The 12,258-nt window shown below is 33.6% G+C and overlaps 1 protein-coding gene across 1 annotated transcript in view; it reads right to left on the reverse strand.

The window, feature by feature from the left end:
- Positions 1 to 12,258, reverse strand: part of LOC131154130 (probable inactive ATP-dependent zinc metalloprotease FTSHI 5, chloroplastic) — a 136,125-nt gene that overhangs the window by 93,977 nt on the left and 29,890 nt on the right. Inside the window, exon 8 of the mRNA XM_058106666.1 lies at positions 1,165 to 1,338. Coding sequence (XP_057962649.1) covers positions 1,165 to 1,338 — 174 coding nt within the window. The remainder of the gene's footprint in view (positions 1 to 1,164; positions 1,339 to 12,258) is intronic.

Genomic DNA, 12,258 nt, shown 5'->3' on the forward strand with positions numbered 1-12,258 from the left:
TTTCTTGAATAATTTTTGCACAACCACAACTCTCTATATATAATACAACCGCATATTAACCAGGAAAGAATTGCCTAAAATAAATGCATAAAATCTGCCCAATAAATCCCTATACAATCTCTCGTATTATTGACCCTTTATTCTCGAAATTTCTAATAATCTTCGGCATTTCTACAGAAAACAATGTACAAAAAGATAGCCTGTAGTAACAGAAATTTTAGCTTCTGATGATAAAAAATTAAAAACCCATGTTTTAAGCAGGTAGTAGAGTATCTTCAACCCAAAGATATTTATGGACTATGTAGTTAGGACTTAGGATGTGGCCTCAAACTTCAATTTCATACACCTGCTTTCCCTTGATAAATAAAATTAATTTACCGAATGCTGCAAACACAGCCCTCCCCTGACCTCAAAAAAATATATATAAATGAAAATAGAAGGGCTCACAAAATTTCTAAACTAAGAAGGTTCGAAATTTATTAGGAGAATGGAAATTTTGTCAGATTTTTAAGGAAAAATTGAACTTATAAGTGAAATTCGAAAACTTTATGCACAACAATTAAATTGAAATTTCAAATAAAATTCTAGAATTTTATTGCATGTTTTCATAACAATTAATGCATGCAAAAGATTCATACAACCCAAAACAAATTATAAGAAAATTTTGTTATTTTAATATGCAAAGGTGTAGGACATGCATATTAATTTTTTACAGATAACCAGTAATCATTGCATAAGAAGCTTCTACCATCCAAAAATAAGAGAGGAACATCAGCCTAACCACCTTTTGTAGACTAGGAATGCAGAGTGTTCTATTAAAACCCTCTATTCAGATGCTGAAATATGGAAGTAAACAATAGGTACAACCATACAATTAAAGTTGAGTTTTAGACAAAAACTTCTGCCTTCCATTGAATTTGTCTAAACCTTCCATAGAATCCGACTGAACTTGACTAAGCTGTTACAATATTTTTATTTAAGTCGATGTAAATATGCAATATTTTCTAAATTATTACTTGAAGATTCATTCCTTTTCTAATTGCTGATACCATTTATATAATAATTTTATCAAAATTAAAAAAGAATTTTAAAAAATAGAATAATTGTCAACTAAAAGTTCTGACAAAAGAATGATAAAGGACAAGCAAACTCATAGGGGACAACCAAATCCCTTGCCGTCTGGAACAATTCCCTGACATTGGATGCACTCTGACCGACCCAAAGTCCAGCCTCCAATTGTTGGGCTTTAACTTCGACAACTGGCACCTTAGCTTCTGCAGCTATAGCTAGTGCTAAGGATGTCTTTCCTGTTCCCCTCTCACCAACAATAAGAACTCCCTGCAATGTAAGAACAAACAGCCTCAAAGGCTGACCAATCCACAATAGAAAAGAATGTACACTCATTCTTTTTTTTTTTCTTTTTTGATAAACATAGAATTTTATTAGAAGAGAGAAGAATGTACATCAGAACGAAAAAGAGAAGTAGGAAAAAAAAAAAAAAATGGGGACAATAAGAGATCCTCCCTTCACATCAATAACAACAAATTACAACGAAAATTCATCGTAAACTGAAAGCTAACTTGATGAAGCAGAGCCAACTAATCACACTGCAGATCTTTTAAAGAAACATGATTAAAAAAAAAAAAAATGAATGTCTACATGAGCACAGATAAAAATCCTGAAACAATATAAAGGACCTGACAAGAACTTGATTGAACTTTGAAATAAATATCAACTTTATAAGAGTTAAAGGAAAATTCTTCATCTTGATTTTCTAAATAAAATTGGTCAGATGAAATGTACAAAATGAAATAGGGGATAGCATTAAATTCACAACAGCCTTTGCAGTTGAAAGTCTACCATCCAATTGATGCTACTCCCCATGAAACAAATGAGAACAGCAAATAATGATACATAGAACTTCTCTTAGAGGGTGTTTGGCTCAGGTCATCCTGCACAATTCCTGAGAGTGTGGCCATGTTGGTTGCCCACATTTTGGAACACACAGGAATCCTGCGTTGGGGAATCCTGGGCAGGACTGTGGAGGCATGTTAGATTCCCTATGAATGCAAGATGCCCCCAAAACATGGGCATTCAAAACCAACCCCTCAGGAAATCGAACCCAAATTAATGGGACAAATATATTCCCATCATTCATTAATCTTGGTGAAATTGCCCCTTGTTCACTACTTTTATCAAACATATCATTAAATTAATTAATTACAATAATCATAATAATAATAATACTAATCTCATTATGGGTTTTCAACAAGAACATTGATAATAATATTATCATGTCTTTTCATTTATTATCATTCAAAAGGAAAAAAGTATTAAATAAAAAAATACTTATTATTATTTGTTTTCAGTAGTATGATTATTATCATAAAAATGCAAGTATTTAATTTTTTTCATTATTATGATTAAATATTAAATAATAATAGTTCATGTTGTTGTCGTTGTTACTCTTATTATTATTATTATTTCTATTTCTTTTATAGAAAAAGAAATGTATTAATAAAGAAGAATGTGCAAGAAGAATGAGAAAACCTCAAACTAAAAACAGGAACAATAAAAAAACAAAGAGGAAAATAATACAATAGGAAAACAAAATGAAGCAACTAGAGCCAACCAATCCCCTTATATATCCGAAAAAGTCATATTAAAAACACCCAGTAAAGAAAACCCACTTGGAAGACAAAAAAATAATTCTGTCCCACATCAAATCAGAAAATGACAAGCAATCTCTAAAAATTTCAGAATTTTTCTACAGCCAAAGTGCCCATAGAACAGCCAAAGCTGCAATCTGCCACAAATTCCTTGTGTTCGTTTGCCTCCCTATCAATCCTAAAAATATATATGTGTGTGTATGTGTGTGTCTATATATATATATATATATATATATATATCAAATAGGGGGAAAAAAGCTTCCAAAGAACGAGGGCAAACCCAACACTCATAACAATCTGAAAAGCCTTTAACACGAGAACTGAGCTGCCGCAGTGAAGAAATAAATGAGCATGATCCTCACTACTAGTGCAACACATAAGTTACATAACACATACATGTGGAGAAATGGCCATATAAGATCTTCCAGTGTGCAGTAGATTGTTGACGACTCTATTTAGAATGGCCATCCACACAAATACCTTTATCTTTAAAAAAATTTTAGCCTTCCATACAATCAGCAAGAGGAAACAAATTAGTGGCGTTAGTATGATGAAGAAAGAAGGATTTTTACATGGGAGAAAAAAAAAAAATAAGGGATCCAAAAACCAAATCCTACATACGCAACAAGAGAGTGCCCATAAGAATCCAACAAACTAAGGAGTAAGAAAACCTAATCCACTGCCCTATCATTCAGATTCCTACGAAACTGAAAACTCATTTTCCCAAAGAGAGAACAGCAGTACTATCAAGAATAAGAAAAGAGGAAATATTCACCACAGGACGAAAAGACAAACAAAAAATAGGAGAGGCAACCAAAAAACATACTTTCCCAAACCAAAGGTCCTTCCAAAAGCGAACACTACAACCATCTCCAACTCTATTCTTGAGCCAAGGAAGGAATGAATCATTTACATGTGAAATGACCTTTCATGGGCTTTCATGAGAAACTCTATTTGCAATATTTGCATCTAACCATCCTCTTGCAAATGAAGTTCACTTTAATAAATCTATGCCAAGGAGAATAAATTTCCAAGGAAAACACTACAACCACTAACCCACCAAAGCAATGTTTTTAGACACCAAATCAAGAAGACCTAACCCCCCACCCCCCCCCCCCCCCCAACTTTTTTGTCCTTAGACCTACAAATAACCACCCACTTCACAAGATGATCCCTCCTATCCCCCACCCCTGTCCAAAGAAAAAATCTCATAATCCACTCAATTCTAATTGCAACTCCCACCAGAATCCTAAGCAAGGATAATAAAATTTTTTTAAAAAAAATACAGGGACACCAATGAAAGACATGCTTGGATTAAAATAATTCGTCCACCCAAAAAGAAATGTGCACCTTTCCACCCACCAAAATGCTTGGAAACCATAGCAATCATTGGATCCCAATATTTCTCAGTGTAAGGATTTTCACCTAACGAACTGCTAGGTAAATCAAAGGCCACTGCAAGATCCCACAGCCCAAGAGAGTAGCATACTAGCTGTCATCATTGGACTCAATTTAAAAGCAGCTAAACCACACTTGCCTAGATTAATCTTAAGCCCTGAACTAGCTCAAAAACCTGCAATACAGTGAGCAAAAAAATGGTGTATCATCATTTTTTTTAATAGCAAAAGAAGAATATCATTAAAAGAAGATGATGTATCATCATACAAAAAGAATAACCTCATCAGAAAACTGTAAATGATAGAAAACCAAATCATCCCCATTCACATGCCCTAAACCCTAAACCCTTGTTGATGGCCCTCTCAATCATCTTAGTCAAAACATAGAAAACCAAAAAAATATGTTAATCAATCATGGTAAAACCCACTATCTATTGTTCAGCACATGACTCATGTGTTTACTACTTGCTGACTTACCCCACACCGCGTGCATTGTATTCGATGTTAGTGAAAGTGTCTGTGTGGTGTATTCACCATTAAATCTTGGCTGACTAGTTAAGCTTGTGTGTTAAACCTAGTGTTGCACAGCCCTTCACATGATGTGAAGTACTTTGGCCTGTAATACAACGCCTCCTTTCTTCTGGAGTTCTCAAGGAACGTCCGCCCCATCCCACCCCACGCCAATGTAAAATAGTTTTTAAATTACAATCATCTGTCCCAAGTCGTCAGACAACAGACCATGTGATCAAAGACCCTCCTGGATCTCTAGCTGTTTTTGCCCAAGGATATTCATATTTTTACGCCAAAAGGAATGCATTTGTTGCCAAAACCAGATTCAATTAACCCCATTCTCTATACATATACAAGACGACGCTTACCTCCCAGATTTATCCACAATTTTAAGCGAATGTGATGCAGAGACCTATACAAAGGGAAAAATTTAAAAGCTGATTTGAATAATGCTTGTAGAGGAAAAACTTCAGCACCGTCCTTGATTTTTTACTTGTACCTTTTTTTCTTGTAAAAAAAAAGAGTGAATAAACCCAGAAACTAGTATGAGATGTGGATACTCCAATTCCTGCAATAAGCTGTGCAAAGATCGTAGTTGTGGTTTCAGGGGTGACACTATCTTCTAGCAGTGGTTTCACCATCCTCTGCATTCTATTTTGGTTCCCAATCTGCTTTTTTTGGTAAGAAATGAAAGATTTTGTTAAGAAAGAATACACAAAACAGAAGACCAGAACAACAACCCTATCAACAATCCTATCAATAATCCTATTCAATAAATCAACAACAAGAATAAAAAGAAAAGGAGATAACAAATCCCCCTACCTCACACCCCCAAAGCCAACAGCGATGTCATAGGTTCTCAATTGAAAATCACATAAAAAGGAACTTCAACCCACCTTATCATATCTCCACCTTGAACCAAAACCATTCCCATCTAAAAACTCTATCCAAGAAACTCCAACTCATCCTATCATAAGCTTTCTCAAAATCCAAATTGTCAACTAGAACCTTCTCCTTCCTCCTCTTCACATATTCAATAACCTCATGAGCTGCAAGAACAGCAACCAGAATTTGTCTCCACTTACTAAGGCAAACTGAGAGCTAATGCATCCCTTAATGTATCAGCAAGGACCTCCAAAATAATCTTACAAACCCTCATGGTCAAACTGATAGGTCTACAATCATTCACCCTGATGCAAACAAGTGTAGAATCGTAGAAAATTTCACAAATAAAAACTAAAATTTCAGATAGTATTTTAACAACCCTCTGACTCAAAGAACTACTCATCATCAAAATAATAAAGGGATTACTGTTCAATCCAATAAGCCTTCGTTTGGGAGCACTTAAAAAAAATTACTTATAACACTTCTCACTTAAATACAAAAGTGGTGTTTGACTTCCACTACAACAAACACTTATTGCAATAACTACTTTTTCAAAACCACTTTTTTGAGAACTATTTAAGTGAATTTGAGAAGCAATCTAACATAGCCTTTTGATCACTTATAAGTGACACTGTTCATAGGCGGCTCAATTTTGTAAATATAAGAAAATTTAGTGGCTACTTTATAATTTAAAAAATACATTCGGACATAATCACATATTATTTTATTATATATATTAATATATCAATTATTAATGAAACATAGTTCAATTCTCGAAAGAAGAAGAAGAACCATTTCTTTATTTAAATTAATATTAAAAATTAAAAATATTAATTTAATTAATAATATCATTTTAATATAAATTAATATATTAATCATACGTTATAAATATAAATTAAGAACAAAATTATTGTTAATCAAAAAATCAAATTATATTATTTTTAACTAAATCAAATATTTAAATATTAATCAAAAATAACAATTAACATAATTATTAATTAAATTGTTAATTAAAAAGTAATCATATATTATTTTACTTTGCATTATAACCTATTTATTATTAATAAAATAGAATTAAATTTTTGAATGAATAAAAAAACCATTTATAAATTTAAATTGACATTAAATAAACTTTTAAAAAAAATTAACATAAATTATTGTGATAATCATATTTTGTAAAAATAAATTAATAACAAGATTATAGTTAACTAATAATTAATATTATATTATTTTAGTTAATATAAAATATTTAAATTTTAATTATAAAATTAATATAATTATCATTTAAAATTTTAATTATATAAATATTCATGTTTTTATTTAAAATATATTTAAAATATATTGGTTATTATAATTCGAATATGGAATGAACAAGAACTATTTATTAATTTAAATTAATATTAAATAAATAAAAATTTTAAATTTAGTTAATAATATTATTTTTATCATAATTTAATATGATAGTAATATGTTATAAATATATTATTATTAATTAAAAATAATCATCTTATATTAATAATTTTAATATTTAAATTTTAATTATAATTAAAATAATTATTAATGAAATTATAAATTAAAAAGTATTAATATTAATAATTTTAAAATATGTTTAAAAATAATCATATGGTATCCTATAATAAAAGTAAGTATCCAAATACCACTTATTTTAAACACAACGAAACACCACGTATAACTTTCAGCACCTTTTTAGCTCAGCACTTACTAAATTCAGCAGTTTTTCTAAAAAGCACTTCTACATGAGTGGTTCCAGACGATCCCTAAATAGGGAAATCTCTAGGCACAACAACTTTGTCCTGAGATCAGTGCCCAATACAAGGTTATACTTCGCAGAGAATTAAGAAAACAGGCGAGAAATATCAAGTCTAAGGCTAAATCAACCTCTACATTAAGTTGTAGGTGCAAACGCCTTAAATCCACACTAGATCTGAACAATTACCTGTTTTTGAACTGTTTAAGAACAGTAACAGCAGATTTCTGCAAGCCTCTCATGCCTTGAGCAGCAATGGAGTGACTGGTCGGCACCAAAGGGTCAAATCCTCAAAACCCAAGCCTCCAAATCTTCACAATCACAACCCTAGCTGATCTAGAGATGAGCTCTGCTTATACCAAGGCTTCCAAGAGAAGCCAATTCCCATTTTGCAAATGAACCGCTCTAAAAACCACCTATCTTCTAAAAAGTCCCACCAAAAATAACTCCCTTTACAAAAGTGATCCTTGAATATTACAAAATGATCCCCAAAATCTAATTTAATCAAAAGAAATCCCAAAATTCAGAAATTACAGAAATACCCCTAGCACCCATAAATAACTACACTCAATATAAATAGAAAATTTAAAATAATATAAAATAAAAAAGAAGATTGAAAACTTGCATCACACCCTAATAGAATGGTCTTCTTTAGAACTAAGGTGATGAAAGAAGAATTTGTGCTTTTTTGAATCACCCCATCATCATAAAATTTCTAAAGAACTTTCAAAAAGTCAGTTTTGGCCACATCCCACCACTGCTTAAAAAAAAGTTAAATTAAACCCATCCAAACCCAAGGTCTTCTCCGTATAAAATGTTACACACAGTGCACAAGGTTCCGATGCCATCAGGGGTCTAGGAAGGTCATAATGCATGCACTAAACAGTCTTACCTCCATGCTTGGAGAAATTGTTTCCACGATTTGAACCTTTATCCTTCAGATTTGGATGTAACACCCTTAGAATTTTGTCAAGGCTTGCCCAAATATCGAAGACATAATGGAGAACAGGACATCTCCCTGTAAAAATATGGGACAGACCAGCAAGAAAATACGAAAAAAAAAAAAAAACAACAACAAAAGAAAGAAAAGGTGAAAAAACAGAAGCCTCAGCTCCTATAATCAAACCATCAAATTACACCAATCTTGAACATCCAAAAAGCTCACTCCTTTGAAATATCCATAACCAACACACCACAACAATGCCATCTAGTGAATCTTTTCCCAAACCAGCCACCAATTCAACTTCTTCCCCCAAAAAGATATGTGAATTACCTTCCAACCATAACCCCAACAATGCTGCTAAAAACCATATTTCCATAATGCAGTCCAGTCCTTTCTCCTTCCAAAACTCACAAAAGAAATAGCCAAAAATTCCTCCATTGAGATCTTGGACAAACACAACATTCCCCCAGAACAACAAATAACTTGTTCCACCCTCTCCAAGCAAAATCACAATACAGAAAGGGACAAGATGATGTCTCCAGACCACTATAGCAAAGCAACAAGCATCTGGATAAAGTGCCTTCAAAGGTCTCCTAATCTGCAACAAGTTATCGGCATTGATTCTATTAAGCACAGCCCACTGGATAAAAGCCTTAATTTTGGGGGTGCTTTGGCCTTCTAAATAATAGAAAGTGGAAAGAAGAATTAGAACGGGTCAAGAGCTTACAAAATGAATTACAAGAATATACCCCTAAGTGACCCAAGGACGAAGAGTGAGAATCAATTCCTAAAGAAAGATGAAAACAATCCAACAAAATCAACGAGGACAGCTCAACCAGCTTCCATCATTAAGAGATCTCCTAAAATGAACATCCTAAAAAGCCAAAGGACAACCAAATCAACAACTAAAAGAAATAACGCTGTTCTGCCGTGACGACAAATCAACAGCTAAAAAAGAAATAACGCGATTCTGCTGTAAGCTCAAACAGAACAGGAAAGCAAAAGATGTGGACAAAACCGCCTTGCTAGCCTCCTCCTTCACCTCCTCAAAAGGCCTCCCCAGAGCCCAACCACACCAATTTCTCAACTGAAATAGGGCACTAATCCAACTGTAGGTCTACACTTTACTTGTTCTGTGTAAAATTTCCTAAAAAAACAGTGATCTCATCCATAATCCCACCCAGATCTCAAGCATCTCCATTACTAGTTTCTAACTCCCCAATCACAATCTTCTTCCACCTTGTAAATTTTGGTCTAAATGCCCTTTCCATCAGGTTTGCACCCATTATATAGAAGAGATTTACATAGTTGTTGCCTGATTTTAGGCACTTAAATGATGCCAGATTTTCAGCACTATTTGCAGCCTAATCAGCATTATTTACGGCCTAATTCACAGCCTAATTGCCTGATTTTCAGTTAACATCCCCCCTCAAATTGATGCTGGTAAATCAAGAAGCATCAATTTGTCAACCAAGCACTGATGCCAGTGCCGAGAAAGAGCTTTAGTGAATATGTCTGCAGTTTGACGTTCAGTGGAAATATGAGGAAGAATAATCACTCACTTGTCAACAGATTCACGTATGGAATGGCAATCGACTTCGATATGTTTCGTACACTCATGGAAGACAGGATTAGCAGCGATCTGAATAGCACCAGAATTATCAGCATGAAGAGGAGTGGAATGAAGCTAAGAAAAACCAAGTTCACCCAATAACCCACGAATCCATGTGATCTCAGAGCATGCGGAAGACATAGCACAATACTCAAACTCAGTGGAGGACTTGGAAACTCCGTCTTGCTTCTTACTCTTCCAAGAAATGAGTGCATTGCCTAAGAACATGCACCAACCAATAACAAAGTGACGAGTATCCGCACATCCGGCCCAATCAGCATCACTATACTCCACCAACTGTAAGGAAGATTCCTTAGGAACGAACAACCCGCATGTAGAGGTGCCCTTCAGATATCGGATAATGCGGCGGACAGCGGCTAAATGAAGATGCTGGGGAGCCTACATAAATTGACTTATATGAATCCTTTTCCGCCAATTTATGCAATCATGGACCATTTCTTTTGACAGATTCAGGGATACTAAATCCTTACTCACTATCTCCTCCCAAGTTATTTTAGGTCTACCCCTACCCCTTCTACTGTCCCCCAAGGTAACTAACTCACTCTTCCTCACTGGCGTACTATGTGGCCTATGTTGCAAGTGTCCATACCATCTGAGTCGTCCCTCCCTTATCTTATTTTCTATAGGAGCTACACCTAACTTACAACGAATATGTTCATTCCTTAATTTATCTTTCAATGTTATACCACTCATCCATCTAAGCATTCTCATCTCGGCAATGTTTACATTTCGGATATTTTGTTTCTTCGTCGCCCAACATTGTGATCGATATAGCATAGCTGGCCTTATAGATGTCCTATAAAACTTCCCTTTTAATTTTAAGGATTTTCTACGATCACAGAGCACACTGGAAGCACTTCTCCATTTTACCCAACCTGCTTTAACTCTATGCATTACATCATCTTCAATTTCTCCTTCAGCTTGCATAATAGATCCAAGGTATCTAAATCTACAAGTGCTACTAATTTCTCAATCATCAAGTTTAACTTTGTCTTTAATATTCCTCCTACCAATACTAAAATTACATTTCATATATTCTGTCTTATTTCTACTTATCCTAAACCCTCTAAATTTCAAAGCTTCTCTCCATATTCTAACTTAGCCTCCACTCCGTCCCTAATTTCATTAATTAATACAATATCATCTGCAAACAACAAACACCATGGAACCTCCTTTTGAATACTCTTAGTCAATTGGTCCATCACCAAAGCAAAAAGATGAGGGCTCAAAGCAGATCCTTGATGTATACCTATGATGATTGGAAATTCTCTAGTTTCTCCATCTATAGTCCTTACACTAGTCATTACTCCATCGTACATGTCCTTAATGACATCAGTATACCTACTACATACACCCTTTTTTTCTAAAACCCATCATAGAACTTCCCATGTATCTTATCATATGCTTTCTCCAGGTCAATAAATATCATATGCAAGTCCCTCTTCTTTTCCCTGAACTTTTCCATTAATCTTCTTAAAAAATATATAGCTTCTGTGGTAGATCTCCCTGGCATAAAACCAAATTGATTTTCTGAGACCTTCGTTTCTAACCTTAATCTTTGTTCAACTACCCTTTCCCATAGTTTCATCGTATGACTCATAAGTTTAATTCCACGATAGTTGTTACAATTTTGAATCTCCTTTATTTTTGTATATGGGTATTAAAGTGCTTTTCCTCCATCATCTGACATTTTTTTAGTTTTTATAAATGTATTAAATAAATTAGTTAACCATATAATTCCGTTATCACCAAAGCATTTCCAAACTTCAATTGGGATGTTATCTGATCCTAAAGTTTTCCCATTTTTCATCTTTTTTAGTGCAAACTTAACTTCGTTAACTCTAATTTTGTGAATAAATCTATTATTTTTAGTCTTTTCCTCATTTGACAATTCTAAGTTTAAGCCTTCTGTTTGGTTTTCATTAAACAACTTACTAAAGTAACTTCGCCATCTTTCTTTAATGTCTTCGTCCTTAACCAAGACAATATCATCCTCACTTTTTATACATTTTACATTTCCTAAGTCCTTACTCTTGCTTTATCTAGCTTTAGCAAGTTTAAATATATCTTTCTCCCCTTCTTTTGTATCTAATATATCATACAAACTATTAAATGATCTGTATTTAGTTTCACTAACGGCCTTTTTTGCATCTTTTCTCGCCTCCTTATACTTTTCAAAGTTATCCCTGTTTCTACATTTTTGCCACGTTTTAAACCAAATTCTTTGTCTTTACGACTCTTTGGACATCTTTATCCCACCACCAACTTTCTTTGCTATTCGAAAATCTTCCCCTTGATTCACCTAAAATCTCTTTTGCTATCTTTCTAATAGAGCTAGCTAATCTACTCCTAAGAGTATTTGTATCTATCCCATCCTCTATAGTCCAATCCCCATCTTTGATCATTTTATCTTTAAATTTTATTATATTTTCTCCTTTTAGGTTCCACCACCT

Source organism: Malania oleifera, chromosome 4 (genome assembly GCF_029873635.1).
Source record: "Malania oleifera isolate guangnan ecotype guangnan chromosome 4, ASM2987363v1, whole genome shotgun sequence".
In the NCBI taxonomy this organism is placed as follows: Eukaryota; Viridiplantae; Streptophyta; class Magnoliopsida; order Santalales; family Ximeniaceae; genus Malania; species Malania oleifera.